The sequence below is a fragment of the Phodopus roborovskii genome, unplaced genomic scaffold, assembly GCF_943737965.1.
Source record: "Phodopus roborovskii unplaced genomic scaffold, PHOROB, whole genome shotgun sequence".
Classification (NCBI taxonomy): domain Eukaryota; kingdom Metazoa; phylum Chordata; class Mammalia; order Rodentia; family Cricetidae; genus Phodopus; species Phodopus roborovskii.
In genome coordinates, this window is record NW_026126571.1 from 9,385,553 (window position 1) to 9,408,282 (window position 22,730).

Here is a 22,730-nt window from a genome sequence, read left to right on the forward strand (position 1 = left end):
TGTGTGTGAGAGAGAGAGAGAGAGAGAGAGAGAGAGAGAGAGAGAGAGAGAGACCTATTGGTTCTGATTTTCTGAAGAACTCTAACCGTGGGTATGAGGTTTCCCAGGATGGGGGTGTGAAAATATTTCTGAAAAGAGCAGTCACTCACTGGCCATTCAGCAGTGGAAATGCACTGGAAGACACTGGACTACGCACTTTACAATGGCTAAAAGGGATGAATAAATACCACTGAAGCAAAACAAGGCGACATATTTTAATGCATGTCAAGATTTACTATAACCTATTATAAAGAGTCATTTAGACATTGTGGTCCAGTCAAAGCAAATAGATAAATAGATGGCCAAAAGAGAATAGAAAGATCAGAAATACACCCACCTAATTTGGGAAACCGTTTATGACGAAAGTGATACTAAAGCAATGAAGAAAAACCAATCACGTTTATATGTCGTCCTGGGTCAGTAGCAGGGCCACACATACGAAATGAACTTGTGCATGTAAATCAATCCTGGTAGCTGGTAGATAGAAACATGGTAGTTGAAGCAATAAATAGAGGGTAATATAAGAAATATCATCTGAAGTATGGAAATGTTCCTCAAATGAAACATGAAAAGGAGGTCATTTAAAAGCTTGGCACGCTAGGTGTCATTGTGCATACCCATAATCCTAACATTCAGGAGGTGGTGGAAGAGAATTTCACACCCATGGCCAAGCTGAATCACGCAGCGAGTCTGAAACCCACTGAGCAAAGGCATCTGCAGCCAAGCTTAATGACATAAGTTCGGTCCCTGGGTCCCACATGGTAGAAGGCGAGAACCAACTCACTCCTGTAATCGTCCTGTGATTTCCGTCCGCACACCATGAAACCTAAGCACCCATGCACACGTGTGTCACACGCGCATGCAGGAAGTATAAATAAATGTAGTTTATAAATTAATTAAAGTATCTGTATTGCTTAAAATACCGTGAAAATCTCCCGCTGTTGTTCCGCCCAGAGTGCAGTCCATTTCCCTGGGACAGGGGCAAGGCCCCATTGCTGAGAAGATGATCAAAGATGCAATGAAATCCGGAAACTGGGTGTTTCTGCAGAACTGCCATCTGGCTGTTTCCTGGATGTTGGCGATGGAAGAGCTGATCAAAACCTTCACAGACCCAAGTAAGTTGTGCCCATTGCATCTGAGTAATGGCGCCACCCTCACGCGGCCTAACGATGAGTCCCCATTGTGACCTCACACTTCCCTTCCTCTTATTGGAAAGAGTAGAGCAATAGGGAAATTGGCTAAGGCCCACAGTCAGGACTGAACAGGCCTTTGAACTCCAAGTGAGGGGATGGCACACTAAATCGTGTGTCCCACGTCGTGTTCTGTGGGAAGCCACCTGAACTCGAACTCGAAAGGCACTGTAAAGGTGTGTGATTAAAAACAAAAAGAAAAACAAGCCTGGGTGGAGGAGGAATATTAAATCTTAGCCTATGCAATGGAAAGCACAGAGCCTGCGCAGTCCTTGAATCCCTACACTGGAGAAGTAAAGGCAAGAAGACCGGGAGGGCAAAGTCCTCTTTGGCAGCAAGGGAAGTTCAAGACCAGCCTGGGCTACAGGGCACGCTGTCTAAAATAAAACAGAATTGAAATAGAAGTACAGGACGAGGTGTGGTGGCTCACATCCCAGTACTCTGGAGTCAGGGGCAATTGGGTCTCTGTGAGCTCGAGGCAAGCCTGATCTGTGTCATCTCAAAAAAAAAAGGAAAAAAGTCAGAGCCAGGACGCCACAGGAAAAGCAGCAGGTGTCCTTGGGTGCCCAGGACCCTTTCTCTGGGACCTTACCCACTACAGAAAGCTTTCAGAGTCGGTAAGAGCTATGTGACTCTTGTCTCATTTATTCACAGCTGCCTATTGAAGAAACAAGCTGCCTCTTCACAGGGTACCCAACTGCCCTGGTCACTAAGACACCTTCCCTGAAAGGCCCCTCATCCCCAACGCCATACCTACACATTTAAATGAGAAACAAACTATGACAGGTGAAATGGTCTCACACCCAGTGAGAAAAGACAGGGTCTTAAGTACAGGTCAGAGTCCGGCATCACAAAAGCACTTCCTGGCAGTAGGGCTCCGTGGGCTCCTTGCCAGCTCTTCAAACAGCCTTAGAAGACTGACAGGGGGTGGGCGTGAAGTGCCTCCACCCCCACCCCCACCCCGCAGCCCCGGAGCTACATTAGCAATCGATAGCTGCTGGCCCCGGTGAGGCGAGCCTGCTTCACCGGAAGGCCACACATCTAAAAACATTTAGGCGCGCACAAATTGGACTTGATAGATGTAAAAGGAAAGACTCCAAGTTGTGTGAAAGGGGTATGGGAGAAGTTCAGGGAGAAGATGAAATGATCAAAAGTTCTCAGAGAACCAACAAAACATATCTTAAACGAAGGTGAATGTCTTTATTGATGTGTCTGATTTCTTTATTGAAGCATGCCAGCTTCTAGGCTGCAAGCCCCCATGGCAGGAAGTCCCAAGACAGGACCTCTGCTTTCACCCTCATCCAGTCTGTGATATTCTCTCGGAGCATTGTATTCGCTCCCTAGAATAACTGTGCCTCGCAGAAAAGGGCTCCTCCAAGCTGCACGTTTTCCTTCCATTGTTTTGTTTTTCTTCTAACAGATCAGGCGATCAAGGAGACCTTCCGGCTTTTTCTAAGCTCCATGCCTAGTCCAACATTTCCTGTGACAGTCCTTCAGAACTCTGTCAAGGTAACGCACGCACGCACGTATGCAGCTAGAATGTGGGAGAACTGGTCTCATGTGTATCCACCCGGAGACCCAGGGGTCACAGAGCTTGCAGAGGTCCACCTAGAGGACTCTGAAGGCAAGCAGGGAAGTGATTTCCAAGACAGCTCTCATTTTTCCATGCCCTGGCCATTCAGCTCTTCCGACTCTCCCCTCTGCAAGGCAGGGCTACACGCCCAGTAATGAGAATGGGCCCCTCCTAGAGCTAAAGGGCTGTCTCCCCATTGGACAGACAGGGAGACCTTCAGGTTTCAGGGCAGTAAGTTTCCAATATGAGGGAAACTTTGCATATGGGAAACAAGAGATGCCTCTTGCCATCCTTCCCTCATGCCATGGTGGGACAACATATACAGGATAGTTCTGTGTTTTGAGATGACCAAGAGATCCAACGGAGATTTGCTGGGCTTTCTGTCTTATGTTTAACGGGGGAAGGACTCCAAGTGGAAATGTCTGGGGTTCTTGTGATGGTGGTTCAACCATGGTGGCTCTGAGAACCCCACTGGACTCTGTTCTCCATGGACTGTGGCTACACGAGACAAAAAAGTAGTGGGAGACGGCTCAGTGAGTAACAGAACTTGCTGTGCAAACATGAGAACCTGAGTTCAAATCCCCAGCACTCATACAAAAAGCCAGGCATAACATAAATGCCTATAACCCCAGTGCTATGAGGGCAGAGTTAAGAAAATTACTGGGGTTTGCCAGTCTCTAGCCTCTCTCTAGGGCCAGTGAGAGACTGTCTCAAACAAGATAGAGAATGATAGACTAGAACCCCTGACATCCTCCTCTAACCCCTGAGCACACGTGGGTGTGCACATAAACACACATATACACACGTACACACATAAATGCACGCAAGACACAAAGAAGGCCTCCCCATCCCAAAAGTGTCCCCGTGGGCATCAGTTATCCGTGTGCCGGTGGTTCCAGTATATGCGTGCTATCCAGAAGTAATGCAGCCCTATAAAATCCCACTCCATGCCGTGTGTGTTCTCTAAATCCAGGTGACCAATGAGCCTCCAAAGGGCTTGCGTGCAAATATCAGGAGAGCCTTTACTGAGATGACACCTTCATTTTTTGAAGAAAATATCCTTGGAAGGAAATGGAGACAACTAATATTTGGCATTTGTTTCTTCCATGCAATTATTCAGGTATACTCCATTCTGCTTTTTCAAAAGATTTGCTTATTTCTAGTTATTTCTGTGTATGTGTGTGTGTGTGTGTGTATGTGTGTGAGTGAATGTGTGTGTATATGTGTGAGTGAATGTGTTGGGGGGGAGAGGGTGAGTGAGGGTATGCCACATATGTGTGGGTGCTTGGGCCCTCTGGTTCTGCAGTTACAGTCAGGACCCACCTGACATGGATGCAGGAACCCAACTTGGGTCCTCTGGAGGGGCAGCAATCGCTCTTACATCACTGCGCATCTCCCTCTAGACTTGGATTCTGCTTTTTAACAGCAATAAACTCTGTTAGAAATATGTAAATAGCTAAGACGTAAGTGAAAACTTGAAAATGGCATTTTGAAACTCTACGGGTCCATTCTGTGTTGGAACCAAAGTTGATTTCGCTCATCCATCAATCTCTATCCCTCCCTTGTCTCAGCATCTCACAGCCCAGCTCTTGCCTCTATCCTGATCCGCCTAGAGGGTACCATCGCCCAGGTGAATGCATGAGATCCAGTTCAACGGCTCAACTCTGCCTCATACTCCAAATCTGCTCCCCTCCAGAATCCAGGCCCAAAACTGGTGGTCCCTACAATAAAAACTCCAAGAATACTTTTATTCTTTGTTCACCCACACATATTTTGCCAGTCTTCAAGGTCGCCTTATTTTTTAAATATTTCATTTTGCCTGTAAGAGATTTTCTTTTAGAAGCATGGAGAACATTGAATGAAGATAGATGCCCTTGGCGTGTTTGGTAAAACCCTGACTGAAGCTGAACCAGATGTTTTTAACTGATTGCAGCATGGGAATGCCCACCAATGATGAAAACTTTTATTTTTCAATACTGAAAATCAACCTCATCAGCTGTATCTCTGAATGTTTTCCTCTTCCATTCTAGGAGAGAAAGAAGTTTGGCCCCCTTGGCTGGAATATCTGCTATGAATTTAATGACAGTGATAGAGAATGTGCCTTACTGAACCTCAACCTTTACTGTCACGAAGGAAAGATCCCCTGGGATGCGCTAATTTACATTACAGGTCAGTGTGTGCACAGGGCTCCCGGCATCTGGCTGTGGAGCAGAGCTATTGTTGTACACCTGCCTGGCCCCTGAGAAGAACGTGTGTGCCTTCCTCCCCCCCCCCCCAGTGTTTAAAGTTGGCAATGGCAACGGATGTCCCCTCTGCGAACTTACAACAGTGATAAGCATGTCATGAGAGTATTTGCACATAGAAAATTGGGGAGACATTTCCCCCCAGCAGCAATAATACCAGACATCGTGTGTGTGTGTGTGTGTGTGTGTGTGTGTGTGTCTTGTGTATGCCTGTGTGTGTGCATGCGTGTGAATGTACATGTGTATACATGTAAAATATAGAGGTAAACATTCAGTATGCTGATGAAACAATTTTTTTTTCCTTGAAAATTCATATACTTACCCAGTGCATCTTAATCAAACCTGTCTCCCTTCTTCCCTCTCCCACGCCCCCTAGACAAAGGGAGAGCCATTTCTCTTTGGGGCTGTGACCACTGGAAGATTTCCACCTTACTTTTTGAGGCAGGGTCTCTCACTGGAGCTTACTATTTGGCTAGGTTGACTGGCCAGTGAGCTCCAGGGACCCACCTGTCTCTGCCCCCACCCCTGGTACTGACTGGGAGCTGGGGATCCAGACTCTGCTTCTCATGCTGGTCCAGCAGGCACTTTACTGACATCCTTCTCCTTAGCCCCAGGCACGACTTCACATATTAAGATGAGTCAGTATGTTAAAGTCTCAAGTCAACCTTGACAATGCTGTATCATACATGAAATCATTCTGGAACACTACAGTGATAAATAGTAGATCGTGCCAATGGATCTAGAATTTTCCCAAGGCATTATGTGGTCCCTTCCTGCTCATGTTTTTGGAGCAACACTGAAGCATGCTGAGACAGGCAACCATGAATTTAAACGCCCCTGATTTAATCTGTGACAGACAAACTCTTTATTTCACTTCAGATCCACCTCCTTCCTGGCTTGATAGCAAAGATTTATGAGGTGAGGTGTGTGCAGATCGTCTACCTTTCTCCAAATGTGAGGTCCGTCTTCTTAGTGAGCTCAAGCAAGAGCAATGTCTCACGGAATCTGACAGCCAATGGGCCGGCGGGGGGGGGGGGGGGTGTCAACACTCAAGAACATTCTAAAAGAAAGGAAAGGGAAGAAATCCTTCAGTAGAACCTAGTAGCTTTAGTTTCTCTTATTTGACAAAAATCAAATTGTGAAGCTGGGCATTGGTGGTGCACGCCTTTAATCCCAGCACTTGGCAGGCAGATCTCTGCGAGTTCTAGGCCAGCCTGGTCTACAGAGCAAGTGCCAAAACAATACAGAGAAACCCTGTCTCGAAAAATCGAAAACAAATAAATAAATAAATAAAATTGTGGGACTGAAGAGATGGTTCAGTGGTTAAGAGCACTCACTGCTCTTGCAGAGGACTCAAGTTCTGTTCCAAGCACCAACACCTTTAACTCCAGTTCCAAGTGATCTGATGCCCCCTTCCAGACTCCATAGACTCCTGCATGCTCATTCTGCATCTAAACTCCTACAAGATCACATACATACACATATAATCTTTAAAAACTAAAGAAAGATAATTAGGAGAGCATGCATGTTAGATTCCTTTCTGCTTTTTAAAAATGGGTTTATTATAGGGACATAGCAACTGCTCTGTCCGCTATCTTGGCAGCTGTGGAGGCCTGCTGGGAACAGGATTTCTAAAAGGCAAACATGCCTGGAAGGCTTTGGTGCAAGGCCATTTTTGCTGATTATAAGCGGGGTCTCCAGAACCATAGAGAGCACACGGCTCTTCTGAAAATTGAAGGTGTTTATGCCCGAGATGAAACTGAATTCTGCTTGGGCCAGAGATATACTTATGTGAATAAAGCCAAAAGTAGCCCAGTGACTCCTGGAGGCAAACAACTCAAGCTCGTGGAAACAGTGGCAACCTTCCTGCAAAGGCCATTGGACACAGAATCTGTGTGATGCTGTGCCCTTCCCAGTTTAAACTAATGAAAAGTAAATAAATACAGGTGGATTTGTAAAGCCACCACTTTCAATACCAACTAAATGTTCGCATAAATAAACCTGTAGAAAATGTCTACTAATGGAAAAAGTAAACAGTAATGCATTTTAAAATGCACGCTCCCTCCCAGGTGAGATCACCTACGGTGGAAGAGTGACAGACACCTGGGATCAGAGATGCCTTCGAACCGTCTTGAAAAGATTTTTCTCTCCTGAGACCCTGAAAGCTAATTATAGATACTCTGAATCGGGTAAGTGACCTTTATGCAAAAAGCCCCTTCCCCAGAAGCTTCAGACAGCATCCTTCCGTTTTCCAGCAAGGTGCCCTGTCGTCTTCACAGCTTTAACCCATCCCACTGTCGAAGCTGGTTTGGTGTCGAGAACACAGTATTGTATATTATATAGCAACCGCCGGTGAACTTGTTTGCTATTAAATTTGACCGTATTATATCTGAATGCATGTTTTCAGAGATATGGAATAATGTATTTTTAATATAAGTAGAGAACACTTCCATGACCAAATGTTGAGCACCGAAGACGTATGAATTGGAGGTAACTCATTTGGGGTCAGACAGGAAGCAGATCAATGGCCTTGGATGTCAGTTCCTTGGAGGAAGGAATCTGAATACTACAGTGCAAGCTCACAAAAGCTCCTATGGTTAAGTTGCTAGACACTGCTTCAAGTCACCAGTATGTCTTGCCATCATTAGGGAAAGGGCAGTGATGCTAGATTTCAACATTTTGCAAATGCAGCCATTGATTTGATGAAGCAGAAATCTATTTATCAAATCAGTACAAAGACAGTTTCTAACATGAGCATAAATTTGGATCCCCTAATGAGACTCACTTCCGAGAGTGGCCAGAACCCTTTTGGGCTTCATGCTCTGAAAAAACCATGATGCTCATCGCTGATGCTCAAGGCCTCGGGGAAAAAAAATGAATGTGACTATGGAGCTAAAACAAGGCTGAATGGCTAAGAGCACGGACAGCTCTTGGAGAGGACATGCATTCTGTCCCCAGCACCGGGTGGGTGGCTCACAATCACCTGTAACTCCGGCTTCAGGAAATCCAGCACCCTCTCTCTGGCCCTCACGGGCACATGGACTCACATGTGCATACCCATGGGAAGACACACACATACAGATGATTTTTTAATTAATGTAAGAACCAGGCAATTGCTGATCCAATTCATATACATTTGTCCTCTGTGCTTTTTCTTGACAGGCATCTATTTTTCCCCTTTGGCTGACAGTCTCCAAGAATTTAAAGACTACATTGAAGATCTACCTTTGATAGATGATCCAGAAATTTTTGGAATGCATGAAAATGCCAACCTCGTTTTCCAGGCATGTCACTTAAAATACATATTTATATTGTTTATATAAACTCAAGGTATTACTCCTGCCCTCACAGCTCGTGAGCTGCAATGCCTTCAGGGAAGAAGTAAGAGACTGGCTAACCTTTCTTTCAGCAATGGCTTCAATTCATCCTGGAGTCTTTAATGAGACTCGCTTCCCATCATGGCCAGAATCCTTCTGGCTCCATACTCTGAAAAGAGGAAGATGCTCCCAGTCCAAGCTCAGGGATGCCCACTCCGGTGTTGTGTCCCGAGCTCCATGGGAGGCCACGTGTCATCGTGTCTCAGAGGCCAGGGAAGAAGGAGCTGAAATGTGCCGCTAAGCTTGCAAAGCCCAAGCTAGAATTGTAGACCAAGGTCACCGACTGTGCCTGTGCTGGGCAAACTCAATGAGGTGACGATTGATGGGGAAGCACTGTTCACCCTTCCTTCCTAACCAGTGGGCATTAGGGTTTGGTCAGGAAAAATGAGTAGGTCCAGAGAGCTGACAAGCAGCACTCTGTATGGAGCCAATGGTACTATACGCTCAAATTCTGATGGAGAGCGAGCTGGTGCCGCAACTCAGTGCATCAAGGCAGCTGCCACCAAACCTAATGGCATGCGTCCAATCGCTACCACGCTAACACGCTCAAGGTGGACTCCTACAAGTCCTCCTCTGACCTCCGCTTCCACGGCATACATGTGCACATGCACACACCACCTTCTTAGTGTAAAAAAAAAAAACAATTGATTCGGTTAAGAGAGCAACCCTTGCATTGTCTTCTAACCGCTGCTGAATTAATACCTTTGTTTTTGAGAGCTTGGTTTATTCCCGTATGTGAACGCTTCTCATGACAGGCTTCATTCACCTTGACTCCCATTTTCCCATCCTCCCTGTCCTGTGTCTTACCACCACTGCAGTACAAGGAGACCAACACCCTGATTACCACCATCCTCGAGGTCCAGCCAAGGTCCTCCTCCGGTGGCGAGGGGAAAAGCAATGATGAAATTGTCCAGGAGCTCGTGTCTTCAATTCGCACCAGAGTCCCAGGTAATAAACGCTTGCTGGCGCCCACCGGCAACGGGAGCTTGAGGAGAACTAAATGGGAAGCAGATGTGGAGGCTTAATCTGAGTCATAGATTTTTCTCCCCCCTGGAGAGCTCGCCTGGCGTGGAGTTCTCTGTTTATGTCTAGAAATCTATTGCACCCCAGCAGCCCACCCGCAAGGACCAGGAGGGGCCACATGTCTTTACAGCCCACACAACTTCAGGCAGCCTTTGCTCTGAGCCCTGATTCTAAGGTCTCTGGACCTGTGGCGTCCAAGACAGTAGCTGCTGGTCACGTGTGGCAGCTTGTTAACCTTGAATTTTTGACATTGAGTCCCTGGTTGCCCTAAGCATTTTAAGTGCGTGTGTCTTGGACAGCGTGGATGGGCCCGTTTCCATCATGGCTTAAAGCTTTATTAGAATCCTGTTCTAGAATCCACCTCGGTATTTTCTTCATTCGGGAGAAATGGCTGTGTTACCTTCACCTGACTTGCTGGTGATTTATGGAGCTTTCCTGGAGGACCCCTAGAGAGCTAGCTACTGTCCCACTCCCCTGAGACTGACAAAATATTCACATCCCTAGATCGATTGTTCATGGTCGGAAGTGTTACCATAACAACAGAAAGAAAACTGAGACAGAGAAAAAGAACGCAGGACAGTACTCTAAAGGCCTCCAGGTGAAAGGGAGCCATGAGCCATGTGACCCAAGAATAATCGTGTCACCCCCTCCCCAACACACAAGGGACAGTGGGTTCTGTCAGCGCTGAAGAAGACTGTCAGTTAAACTCGGGAGCAGTTTCTTCTAAATACAGAGAATGGGGGGGGGGGGGCGCAGAGGCGGGGCAGAGTAGGAATAAAAGCTGAGGGGCAGCGGCAGAGACTGCATTTTCTCCCATTGAGGTGGGGAGATTTTGCCTCCATGCTCGGTAAAGCTCACACTTAACACTGTGAAATGGGAAGCAGCTCCACCGAAGAACTTGGGGGCTTGAAGTGCCCCTTGTGGGGAATAGAAGGCTCCCGGAAGGACCCCGGCTCTGTGGTCCAGAGAGAGCAGGCTGACCCACACCCTGCCGAGTGACTTCCTCCAGCAGCCAAACTGTGAGTGCTTAGGAAGAAATCCAGTGTGTGTGTGTGGTGTATCTTAACACCGTAAGTGCTCACACTAGCCGCAGACATTCAAGAACACAATCCCTTCCTTGGTCCTAGCCCATGCGGCTCATCTGGACCTCGTTTTGTAGGACTGGGGTAGGAAGGACATATCGTTCTCCCTCCGGTTTGACCCCAGTGTTTTGCCAAAGCAAAATGTATTTTGTGTAAGGTCAGAGGATGACTTGTAGGAGTCAGTTCTCTCCCTTTAACTGGGTGGGACTCGGGGATTGAACTCGAGTTAGCAGGTTTAGCAGCAGGCACCATTACCCACTGACCCATCTCCCAACCCCAAATGTGTTTTCTTGTGCCTCCCTGACACGCCTCTGACCACACTCTGACCACAGCATCCCCTCACTCAGACCTCCAGATCCCACACAGTGGCACTGACTTCTGCTTCGCTCGCTCCCCCTCAGCTCCTCCCCTGCTCCTCCCCCACGGTTACCCAGAAAGGGAGCGGGCTGCCCTTTACTTGGGTACAAGTATGCCTTCCTTCCACACTATCCCAGTCAGTGTCTCTTGTGCCCTACTGCCTGTGCCCAAGCCAATGTTCAGACTCGCACAGAAGATGAATGCTCTCTCTCTCTCTCTCTCTCTCTCTCTCTCTGGGATGGAGGCACATTTTCCCATGATTTCCATTAATTTAAGCCTTATTATTTTGTGACTACTTCTATGTAAACACAGGTGGGTAATCAAAGTCTTATAAATTAAAAAAAAAATGTTGCCAAATTTAAGTTCTTGTCTTAAGTAATGAGAGAAATTAGCTTTAGGGGGGAAACACATAACAAGAAGCCAGGCCCAGTGCGAAGGCTCAGTGGATAGAGAGCTCCTCCGGCATGTCTGAGGACCTCTGTTAATCCCGGAACTCACACAAGGTGGAAGCAGAAGAGATCTGATGCCTCAGAGTTGCCCTTTGACCCCCACAGGCACGCATGTCACGGCATGCCTGCGCCTGCATCACATATCACAGGAAAACACAACAATAATAAATACAACTTAAAGGAGAAGCGCATGATGGTCGCAGGGTTATGAGGACGGGAATCAAGGATGGATGTCTGTTCTGAGAAGCCAGCTGTTGTGTTTCAGAAGCCCTGAGAATGGAGGGAGCTTCCGACAGCCTTTTTGTCAAAGACCCCCAGGGCCGCCTGAACTCTCTGACCACCGTCCTTGGACAGGAAGTGGACCGGTTCAACAACCTGCTGAAGTTAATACACGTATGAAAGCTTACCTCCATTATTGCTACTGGGTAGCCAGGCCGGGTAGAGAGCCATATAAGAACAAGAGTGTGCTTGGAATCTTGGTCCTATCATTTCTAGGCTTGTGTTTGGCTGTACTGACTCCTCAGACCCAGGCTGTGTACGGTTGAATCAGTGTTTCCCTTATTCTAGCAGTGGCTGTGTGAGTGTGTGACATTACAAACCCTCAAGTTCCTCAGTGGCCTGCCTTATATCTTTGGAATTACTGTTGGGGGCTGGAGAGATGGCTCAGTGGTCAAGAGCACTGGCTGTTCTTCCAGAGGACCCGGGTTCGATTCCCAGGACCCACATGGCAGCTCACAACTGTCTGTAACTCCACCTTCAGGGGATCTAACACCCTCACACAGACATACACGCAGGCAAAACACCAATGCACATAAGTAAAAATAAGTAAATATAATAAGTAAAATAAGTAAAAATAATAAGTCATTAGAATTACTGTCAACTCACTGAAATTCTCCAGGACCTCAACACTCAGTTAAGAGTGTGTTGGGGTTAAGGAAATAGTTGAGTCAGTACAAGCACAATGACCAAAGTCCAAGCCCCAGAACCCACGGGAAAAACAAAAAAGCCTTGGGCAGTGGCATGCATGTGTAATCCCCTCTCTGGGAAATAAAGAAAAGTGGGTGCTTGGGGGATTTTTTTTTTTTTGGTCAGCTGGTTTAGCCTGCTTGGTAAGTTCTAGGCCAGTGAAAAAACTTATCAGAAAAAAAAATAATAATTAGGGCTAAAGAGCTATAGCTCGGCAGTTAAGAGCAATTTTTGTTCTTCCAGAGGAGCTGGGTTCAATTCCCAGCACCCACATGGCAGCTCACAGCCACTGTGACATCAGACCCAGGGAATCAGATGGCCTTTTCTGGCCTCCACGGGCACACATGTGGCACACATACATATGCACAGGCAAAACACTTAAGCACGTAAGATAATAAAACAAATGGACACCTGCCGTTGTCTTTTGCCACGTGCATGCAAGCAAGCATGCGCCCATGCTCAGTCACACACATACAAACTGTGAGAGCCATTGTCCACTCCCCGATAATTATGCCTACAACGTGCATCCATCTCTTTTGTCCTCTCAGATTTCTCTAGAAACACTCAACAAAGCCATTGCTGGACTCGTGGTGATGTCTGAAGAAATGGAAAAAGTGTATCAGAGTTTCCTCAACAACCAGGTTCCCTCTCTCTGGTCTAACACAGCCTACCCATCCCTGAAGCCACTGGGATCATGGGTCAAAGACCTTATCCTGAGAACTGCATTCGTGGATGTACGGGAGATGTCACCTGCGTGGGTTTGACGGGTTTGACAGCATGGCTGGCCCTAAACTCCTGAGGGAGTTCTGAGTAGCGACTGCTAGGAGTCATTTGATTCCAGAGAAACAGAGCCTTCCAGCATGGCTTCGCTTTGAAAGTCTTACGTAGATTATAATGCCATCCTCCCTAGGCTCTTATCTATACATTGGTCTTCAGCCTCAGGCCATTCTTGCAGTTTTAGCTGCAGTGCATAGCCCCACTGTAAGATGCGAAACACGGCAGGCAGGGCTGCACTCAGCCAAATGTGCCTTGACTTCTCCAGCCTCTTATCCCCTGTGCTTCCAGGTTTGTAGTCAGGGCTGGTAGGCGAGAAGGGGAACGGACCAGCAGGAAGTAATACAAGGGGCAGGGGGTAACTCGGGATTCGATCAGACGCCACCCTCCCCTCCCAACACAGCTCTGATTTAGATGGCACATTCCACCTCATAAAATCATGTCTCTCCCCTAGCTGTGGCTCAAAAGAGGACAGCCCAAGTCCTTCTGGATCTCCGGGTTCTTCTTCCCCCAAGGATTTCTCACAGGTACTGATGCCTCCCCTGAAGAAAGTGTCGAGGGAAAGGTTGTGGTTTGTTGCACGAACAGGGTTTCTAGGAGCTGGGGGACTGTGGCCATCAATGGCCTGACCCTGACCAACCCTGGTGATCTAGGACAATCTAGGATTACTCTTCCTCCATCACGGGGGGGGGGGGGAGTGTGTAAATGCTCCATGGTAAGCTAATCCTTGCCCCTCTCAGGTTTTCTATGCATGGGTTTGATTTAGGCTAAATCCATGAATAGGTAGCTATTGGGCCAACGCTCCATGTGACACAACCCTGTCATCCTGCACCCTCCTTCTAGAGCTTCAACTGCTGTCCCCTGCACATGCCCCAGCCCTAAGCAGCCTCCTCTCTCTAAAAGACACTTTCTATTTTAAGACAGGGTCTCCTGTGGCCCACATGGCCTTGACCTCATTGTACCGTCACGGATGACCCTGAATTTCTAATCCTACTGCCTCCACCGCCTGAATTCTGGGATTACATGCTTAAGGCTACCTTACCCCAGTTTTATGACAGTGCTGGGAATTGAACCCAGAGATTTGTGCACGCACTTTACCTTATGAGCAACATCCCCAGCCTAAAGCAATACTCTTAATATCCCTTCATAAGTCCTAGTGGGTTTGGCTGGAGAGTCCCAGAGGGTCCCAGACCATAGGGCTCTGAACACCCAATGCTCAATTTGTCTCATTCCAATTCCCTGATGGACAGCCCATAGAAGGAAGCCGGGAAAAATCCGGAAGTTAGGGAGCCTTGCCCTAAAACCTTCCCACCAGTTTGTCTCTCTCATGGCAGAGCAAGACCCTTGAATCTTAGTCTCTCCTGCCCTTTGTTTCTGGATTGTTTGGTTTTAGTTTGGTGTTTTTTTGTTTTTGTTTTTGTTTTCTTGGTTTTTGTTCTTTTTGAGGGGTTGGGTTTTTGTTTTTTGTTTGCTTGTTTGGTTGGTTGGGGTTTTTTTTTTTTTTTTGGTTGTTGTTGTTTAGTTGGTTTTGGTTTTTGTTTTTTTGTTTTGTTTTGTTTTGAGACAGTCTCATTATGTAGCCCTAACTATGTTAGAACTCACTATGTAGCCTAGACTAGCCTTGAATTTACAGAAATCTGCCTGCCTCTGCCTCCCAACTGCTAGATTTAAAAGTGTTTGCCACTATACCTGGTTTGTTTGTTCTATAGTGTGTGTGTGTGTGTGTGTGTGTGTGTGTGTGTGTGTGTGTGTGTATACAAATGCCTGTGGAGGCCGGGAGAGGCTGTTGAATCCCCCTAGCTCTGAAGTTGTATAGGTGGTTGTGAGCTGCCTGATGTGGACACTGGGAACTGAACACTGAACTCTGGTCTCTGCAAGAGTAACAACTGCCCTTAACCACGGAGCCATCCCTCCAGCACCCTCCTCTGGTCTTCATCATGGTCCTTAGTCACCTCACCCCCCAGCATGATCCAGCCTTCTATGCTCTGTGAACTAATCCCATGTAGAGTGTTAATGGCTTGAGTTTCTTTTTATTTTTCCTTACATTTGTTTGTTTGGAGAAAAGACATGCATACCACAAGGCAGATGTGGAGGTCAGGGGACAACTTGCTGGAGTTGGCTCTCTCCTTCCACGGAGTAGGTTCTGGGGATCAAACTCAGGTCATCAGGCTGGGCAGCAAGTGCCTTCACCTGCCGAGTCATCCACCGGGCCGGATAAGGGTTTGTGTGGAAATGAATGTCCCTGATGCTAGCACGGCCTGGGTGAATGTGAGGAGTATGTGTGGAGCAGGAACGTGCTTTAAAGGACCCCCCCCCTTTCTGTTTTCAGGAACTCTTCAGAACCATGCTCGGAAATATAATTTGCCTATAGATGAGCTGAGTTTCAAGTATAACGTGATCCCAGTCTACCGAGACCAAGCGGCGGTCATAGAAGCTGCCAAGGACATTCATTTTGGAGAAGAACTTCCCATGGACCTGGAGGTACCGCCCACCTGGCCACATGGCGAAGCCTCCCTCTCACTGTCAGCCTCCCCTGCCCTACCCCGCTCCTCAGGGGTGGGGCGCAGGGCGGAGCTCACACCCTAAGGCCAGTCCTCAGCAGCAACTGCACGGGAACTTCCCCAACGCAGTGCAACATAAATGCTTTTCTGTGTAGATCTACATTGTTTAGATGGAGACGGCAATGGTCACAGAGGCAGTGTGATAGGACATTAAGAACAGATTTCAGGACGAAACAAACTTGAGTTTGAACCCTGGTTCTACCCTTCACCAGCCACGCGTGCGGAAACAATTGCTCGCGCGCCTGAGCTTTGGTGTTCCCATCTATAAAATGGGGCTGGCGACAGGACTCAAAGAGTGAAGTGTCCCATGTCACATAGCCAACACAAAGCTCTCTGGCAATAATCCACGGTAATAGTATAGACGAAGTGTGTCTAGAGCAGCCACGCGGCCCCCTCCTGGCAGAACTGGCGTGCTGTCTCCATGCCCCTTCTAACTACAACCACAGGAAACAACTGCGGTGTGCTAGGGAGCAGTCGTAGTGGGTTTTGCACTCTTCGAATAGTATTGCCAATATATAACCTGTCTTCTGGAAGGGCACCCAGATCCTCCGGGAGCCCTGAAGAGAATACACGGTAATCCCAGCCCTTACCTCCCTCTGCTTCTCAAGAGGGAAAGTAAAGTCATTACTCATAAGGTCAGACAGTCTAAAGTCGACATAATTGGGTTTCCCAGGAGCATCCCCCCCCCCAATCCTGCATCCTAGTAGGGTGTGGGCAGCACCAAATTCAGTACCAAATGGAGGGTCTACCCTCAGATTAGAGTGTCCCTTTCTAAAGGGCAGTAATAGAACCCACTGTTTTTAGGGGTACTTATTGAAGAGGTGGGACACAGGCAGTGACCCAAACTGTTAACCCCTTCCCCTCCGCTCACCCCTAAACTTCCGAGTGTCTTTCAGTTGCCCTCCCCTGAAGACGGCGTTCTTGTTCATGGGATGTTCATGGATGCCTCCCGGTGGGACGACAATGAGATGGTCATAGAAGACGCGTTGCCAGGACAGATGAACCCCATGCTGCCGGTAGTTCATTTTGAGCCACAGCAAAACTATGAGCCAATCCGAACACTCTACCACTCCCCGCTCTACAAAACAGGAGCCCGAGCAGGAACACTTTCCACCACAGGTGAGCGCGTCCTTAAGATTTGTACGTAGGGCTGAGAGATGGCTCAGCAGTGAATGGCAGTTAAGAACCCAGGCTTCCTTCTCAGTGCCCACCAGGCAGCTGACAGCCATCTGTAATTCCAGTTCCAGAGGGTGCAGTGACCTCTTCTAGCTGCCCCTGCCCCCTGGGGGGGGGGAGAATGGGGGGAGCACTGTAGCACATGAGCTGCACACACAAGCAAGCAAGCAACACCCATGTACATAAAAATAAATAAATATGTTTTAATTATAAAGGTAATAACTAGATAAAAACCTCAGCCAAAACCCAAACACTTCTGGGCAGGGTGGCACGTACCTTTAATCCCAGCATGAGCAGGGAGCCTGTGAGTTCAAGGTCATCATGGTCTACACAGTGAGTTCCAGACTAGCCACAGGTACAGAGTAAGATGCTGTCTCGAAAAGAAAAGAAAAGACCAAAAACAACAGCAAATGTTGGTCACTCGGTGCAATGCTTGCCCAGCATGCACAAAGTCCCGTGTAAAGTTTCAGCGCTGTGGAAAACAGGACATGGTGGCATGTGCCCACAATCCCAGCACCCTAGGCCAAGGCAAGAAGATCAGAAGGTGGAGATCATCTTCAACTATTTAGCAACTTTGTGTGGCTAGCCTGATCTATGAGACTCTCTGTCTGTCTCTGTCTCTGTCTCTGTCTCTGTCTCTGTCTCTCTCTCTCTCTCTCTCTCACACACACACACACACACTGCTGGACTGGGAATGAAACTTGGTTATAGAATACTTCCCTGGCATGGAAAGTACTAGATTCAATGCCCAGAAGTGAAAGGGAAAAATAAATGCTAGCTGTAATGCACTAAGAAAGTTATTAGTCCCGGGCACTGAAGAACGCGGGGGGGGGGGAGCGTGAGCTGACAGTGCGGTGCTTAGGGCCATGGACAGGTTTCTGAACTGCATAAAACCAGCAAATACATTGGAATACTGTCTAGATTGGCTGCCACTGAACGTGGCTGTCGCACTGGAAGACCCGATATTCAATGGGACACAAAAGCAAGCAGAAGGTAGGGCACCCTCTGCTGGGTACAGCAGTTCCCTGATGTCCTGTCCACAGACGGCGCCTGGCAAAGTAGTGCCAAAAACGAGCACAGTAGCGCCTTCTCCATACCCCCGAGGCAGCCACATAATGGAGAGTATTGTAGTGAGGTAGAAGAGTGACTTTTTCTATGGAGTGTCTGGACACTGACGTCGGAATGCCTGGCACTATGCTGATTCATTTCAGGGTCCCTAGACCCTCCCAGACCTATCTACCATAGATAGATACCCCTAAACCCCACTGGAACGTCAGGCCTTAATCCCAGCCTAACGCACCTACATTCAGACTACAGAGAACCTGAAACATGCTCGTCAAGTTACAAGGTCTAAGGCCGAAGGGCCCTAAAGCGCTGTTTTTAAAGTCTCGGTCTGTGTAGCATGAAGCTGGGTCGGTCAGGTCTGGAACTAGAGTCTCCTGACCCTCGGTATCTTATCTCTGTGAATCCAGAGGTTGCACTTTAAATGACAGCTCTTCTCTCCCACCCCACCCCTGCCCTTACCCCACCAACCCCGCCCTGTACCTTTTCTTAGGTCATTCAACCAACTTCGTGGTGACTGTCCTCTTACCCTCCAAGCGGCCCAGTGATTACTGGATTGCCAAGGGATCCGCGCTGCTCTGCCAGCTGAGCGAGTGAAGGCGGACCATGCTGACCCAGAGGCCCTCCCTGACGGGGAGAAAGCGACTTCAACGTGGCCTGAGTGTACCTGTTGCAGCTGTTGTCTCTCCCATGACCTAAAATAAAGAAGTTTCTAGTTGTTTCTGTTGGCAACCCCAGCCGTGACATGGAGGTTACAAGTTCACACGGCCGCTGTTAAACTCTCTCCCCAACTCCGCGTGAAAGCCAGGCTGCTTCCCTTTAGTGTCTTGCGCAGAGCCCTGGAAAGTTTCTACAAGCTCTCTTCCTCGTCGCACTTGTATGAGAGGCCCACGGTCCCTGCCAGCCACATGGACCCAGATACTTCTGTTTCTAGACCTAGTTGAGGTTATCAAAAGCACAACATGTAGAAGGCTGGTCCAACAACAGCAACGGCCATCAGGTGTGTCCAACCTTTTGACACTGACATTGTCACCCACAAAGTTCACTTTAAGAACTGTGCAACTGGATTGAATTATTTGTGCAAAAAAAGGTGGGGGGGAAATCTGTCTCATAAGTGTGTGTGTGTGTGTGCATGTATGAGTGTGTGAATGTAGGCACATCATGCCATCACAGAGCACATGTGAAGATCAGAGGGCAATCCTCACTGTCCACTCTGAGGCAGGGTCTCTCCCATTCACTGCTGCATATACCAGCATAGCTGGCCCATGGCATACCTGCATAGCTAGCCCATGGCATACCTGCAGAGCTGGCCCATGGACTTCTGGCAGTTCCCCTGCCTCTGCCTCCCATGTTCTGGAGAGAATGGGCTGGGTTTCAGACATGCTTCTGTGTCTGATTTTCATCTGGGTTGTGGCTCAGGCTGTCTACCCATTGAGCCATGTCCGTCACTCTAAACCTTCCACTCAAGGATGAACCAGTGTCAAAATTGTCCACAACCCAATTGGGGGCATCTGAGCCTGGGAAATGACTGGGAAGGAGCCCACAAAAGTCTCCAGAAGGACTAAGAAGATGGCTCACTGTGCGAACATAAGGACTTGAGTTTGGCTCTCTACCATCCACGTAAAAGCTGTGCTTGCAGAATCCACAACCACAACGCTAAGAGCGAGGGAACAGAGACAGACAGCAGGGTCCCTCTTGTTCATTGGACAGCCAGCCTCGTCAGATGGATGAGGCAGAGGGGCACTGAGAGGCCCTGTCTCAGGAAGTAAAGAGTGCAGAGGAAACCCGGGGCCAACCACATGCACTGCACACACACATATAAACAAGCACATACAAAACACACGTGCACACACGTACACACACATACACACACACAAACGCACGCACACATACACAACATATACACACTCAAACACATACACACACATGCACACACACACACCACACTCACATACACATATACACACACATACACACACATACACGCACGCATGCACACGCACGCACACAAATACACACACTCACACACACATACATACACGCACTCACACACACACACAAATACACACACGCACGCACACACACCAGGAAAGGAGGGGAAGCCAGAGCTTAAAATCCAGGCAATCAAGCTACCCTAAGCCAAATGACGAATAAACAATAGTGATACTTACTCCTTTCCAATACTGGACAACCACTCTGAGGTTTCCTGAGAATTTCCACAGCAGGGAAGCTGCAGCTGGGTCAGAGGAACGGGCCTGTCCATGACAGGGGTCTGGAGCTGTAGACTTTAAGAGGCAAAGACAAAGACTCATTGCACAGTGGGAGCCACAGCAGTTTCCCCCACCCCAGGTCCACATGGTGACTTTTTATCTCCCTTCTTCGACGATGGAAATGCGTGTTAATACACTACCTTGGTGTTTTGGGTCATTCCCACCAGAAGCCAAATGACAGAACACTCGGACAGCCGTCCCGAGTTAGTGAGCGCTGAGAGCCTTGATAGAGGGAAGCCCAATCCAGTGGTCCCATCCGCAGCCTCTGTCATCTCAGGCACAGCTCTGGCTCTCTGAGCATAGCCAGGCGGGGAGGGTTCCTCCCTGGGTCTCCAGCCCTCTCACATACCCTAGCCTGGGCCTGTGTGAACACTATGCAGGCATGCCAAGCCAAGGCAAGACAAGGTGATGGGCCGATGACCTCAGGCTCACCTGGTCCTTTCAGCTCACCCACGGCTTGAACGGAAGTTGAAAATACCATACAGGGGAACGTGATATCCCATCGGTGAAGGGAGGGTAAAGAGGCACCATGGGACACAGACAGTTGCTAGCCCTTTCACCTGGCTATCTCCAGGCTGCCAGCTTTTATGCATCTGAAACTGAAATTTGGGGCTGGGCTTGCTGGTCAAAAGCACTCGCTGCTATTATAGAGGACCTAGGTTCAAAGCAGAATTCTGCTTTCCAGTCCCATTTCAACGTCCTTTTCCAATCAAATGTCAACTCAGAAAGAAAAACACAGCAGCAGCAATCAGCGTCTCTGAGCTTGTCCCACACCTGCCCAGTGGATGAGCTGCCCAGGAAGAGGAGTCTGGAAAATGCCAAAGCTGCACAGGGTACCAGCCGAGACTCAGCTGTAAAACTAGGTTCCAGGCAGACTGGATGGCCCGTGTCCTGAACTCCCAAAAGCAGAGGCTCTCGCTGTGTCTGTGTTGGAGTCACTTGCAAAGCCCTGGAGACCAATCAGGATATCTGGACGTAGGAAGTCATTTATTTAACTAGCATGTTAAAGCTTCTAGTGTACCTCTACATTCACAATGTACTTTAGTTACCATGGTATAGTAAGCCTGACCTCAAGCTTGCTCCTGTCCCTGTAGGACACTGACTGTCTGCTGTATTTCTCTTACACAAAGCCTCCTGGTTCAACAGCAACAAACCAGATTCCCCCAGCAGCCTCACAGGCTGAACAGTGTGTATGCCATGTAAGGCCCGGACTTGCTCTTTACCTTGGAGCATCTCTCAGAGGACATTAAGTGTCCATTTGTAAACAGGTGCTATCTAAAGACGTACCCAGGACTGCTCTCAGACTTCATACAACAGAATGAACTGTGCATCCCACAATTCAGAGATGGAAAAATAAAGGAAAGAACAGGAGCTCATGCCCTTTTCAAAAGGCGTTGACTTCTGGAGCCTTTTCTGTAAGATGATTGCCTGGATGTGTGTGTGTGTGTGTGTGTGCGCGCACGTGTGCGCATGTGTGCATACAATCTGTTCTCATTATTTAGGGCATGTTGCATAAAGTTGGCGCAAACATGGAATTAGTAAATCTGAGTCACTGCTCTCCGGGGAAGGTAGAGGGTTGGCTTCCCGTCAGTCTCTGGTCTTGCCATTCTGCATCAGTAGTCAAAGCCCAATCTTAATGTTTCTGCTGGGAGGCTCTCTGTTCAGAATGTACACCAAAGCTCAATGCTGGTGCTTTCTGTCTAGGTGCCTGGCACCCTTCTGCTCAGAACACAGCCAGCTTTCCTGGGCCACACTTGGAGCCATTCTCCAAAGTAAAATCACCCACCCAAAAAAAGGCATGCGGTGTGTTAGCAGGCCACTGGAGGCTGGGGACTCTGCTCAGCTGGTGGAGCGCTTGCCTGGCACACGTGAGTCCCTGGCTTTGATCTCCAGGCTTAGTGGAGCACACCTGTAATCCCAGCATTGGCGGAGTGAAGGCAGGTGGGTTGGGAGTTCAAGGTCATCCTTGGCAGCACAGCAAGTTTGAGATAAGCCTAGGCTACAGGAGACTCCACCAAATAAATAAAGAGTCCCAGGTACTTTTCCTGTTGCTGTGATAAAACATCATCCAAACTGAGGAGGAGGAAAGGGTTTGTTTCAGCATACAGCTTAAAGTCCATTGTGAAGTAGAAATCAGGACGGGAGCTCAAGGCAGGAACTTGGAGGCAGGGGCTGAAGCAGACATCACAGAGGAGTGATGCTTAAGAGATCGCTCCCCCATGGCTTGCTCAACTCCATCTTTTTATATAATCCAGGACACTGTCCAGTGATGGCATCATCCACAGTGGGCTGGGCCCTCCCACCTGCATTATTAATCAAGAAAGTGCCATACAGACTTACCTATAAGCTAATGGGATGGAGGCATTTTCTCAATTGAGGTCCCCTCTCCCCAGAAGACCCTAACTTGCATCAAGCTGATTAAAAATTAAAAATAAATAAAAGCCACAGCACAATAAACACACCCCAGGAAGGACAGACGTGTACAGACAAGGCGGAGCCAGAACATGCTAACTCTCAGAGGGGAATGCACACATCGCCAATCCAAAACCTTCCATTTTGCACGAGATGGGGGAGGGCTCCATCAATAA

The 22,730-nt window shown here is 48.2% G+C and overlaps 1 protein-coding gene across 1 annotated transcript in view; it reads left to right on the plus strand.

Moving 5' to 3' along the window:
• The window catches only part of Dnah6 (dynein axonemal heavy chain 6), a 152,846-nt gene extending 134,256 nt beyond the window's left edge, over window positions 1-18,590 (plus strand). The window contains exons 64-76 of the mRNA XM_051202998.1: window positions 994-1,154; window positions 2,650-2,738; window positions 3,776-3,922; window positions 4,833-4,971; window positions 7,115-7,234; window positions 8,208-8,329; window positions 9,241-9,370; window positions 11,599-11,726; window positions 12,848-13,033; window positions 13,528-13,600; window positions 15,403-15,554; window positions 16,531-16,753; window positions 18,366-18,590. Of these exons, the coding sequence (XP_051058955.1) occupies window positions 994-1,154; window positions 2,650-2,738; window positions 3,776-3,922; window positions 4,833-4,971; window positions 7,115-7,234; window positions 8,208-8,329; window positions 9,241-9,370; window positions 11,599-11,726; window positions 12,848-13,033; window positions 13,528-13,600; window positions 15,403-15,554; window positions 16,531-16,753; window positions 18,366-18,469 (1,774 nt within the window). The 3' untranslated portion in view covers window positions 18,470-18,590. The remainder of the gene's footprint in view (window positions 1-993; window positions 1,155-2,649; window positions 2,739-3,775; window positions 3,923-4,832; window positions 4,972-7,114; window positions 7,235-8,207; window positions 8,330-9,240; window positions 9,371-11,598; window positions 11,727-12,847; window positions 13,034-13,527; window positions 13,601-15,402; window positions 15,555-16,530; window positions 16,754-18,365) is intronic.
• The last annotated feature ends 4,140 nt before the right edge of the window (window positions 18,591-22,730 follow it).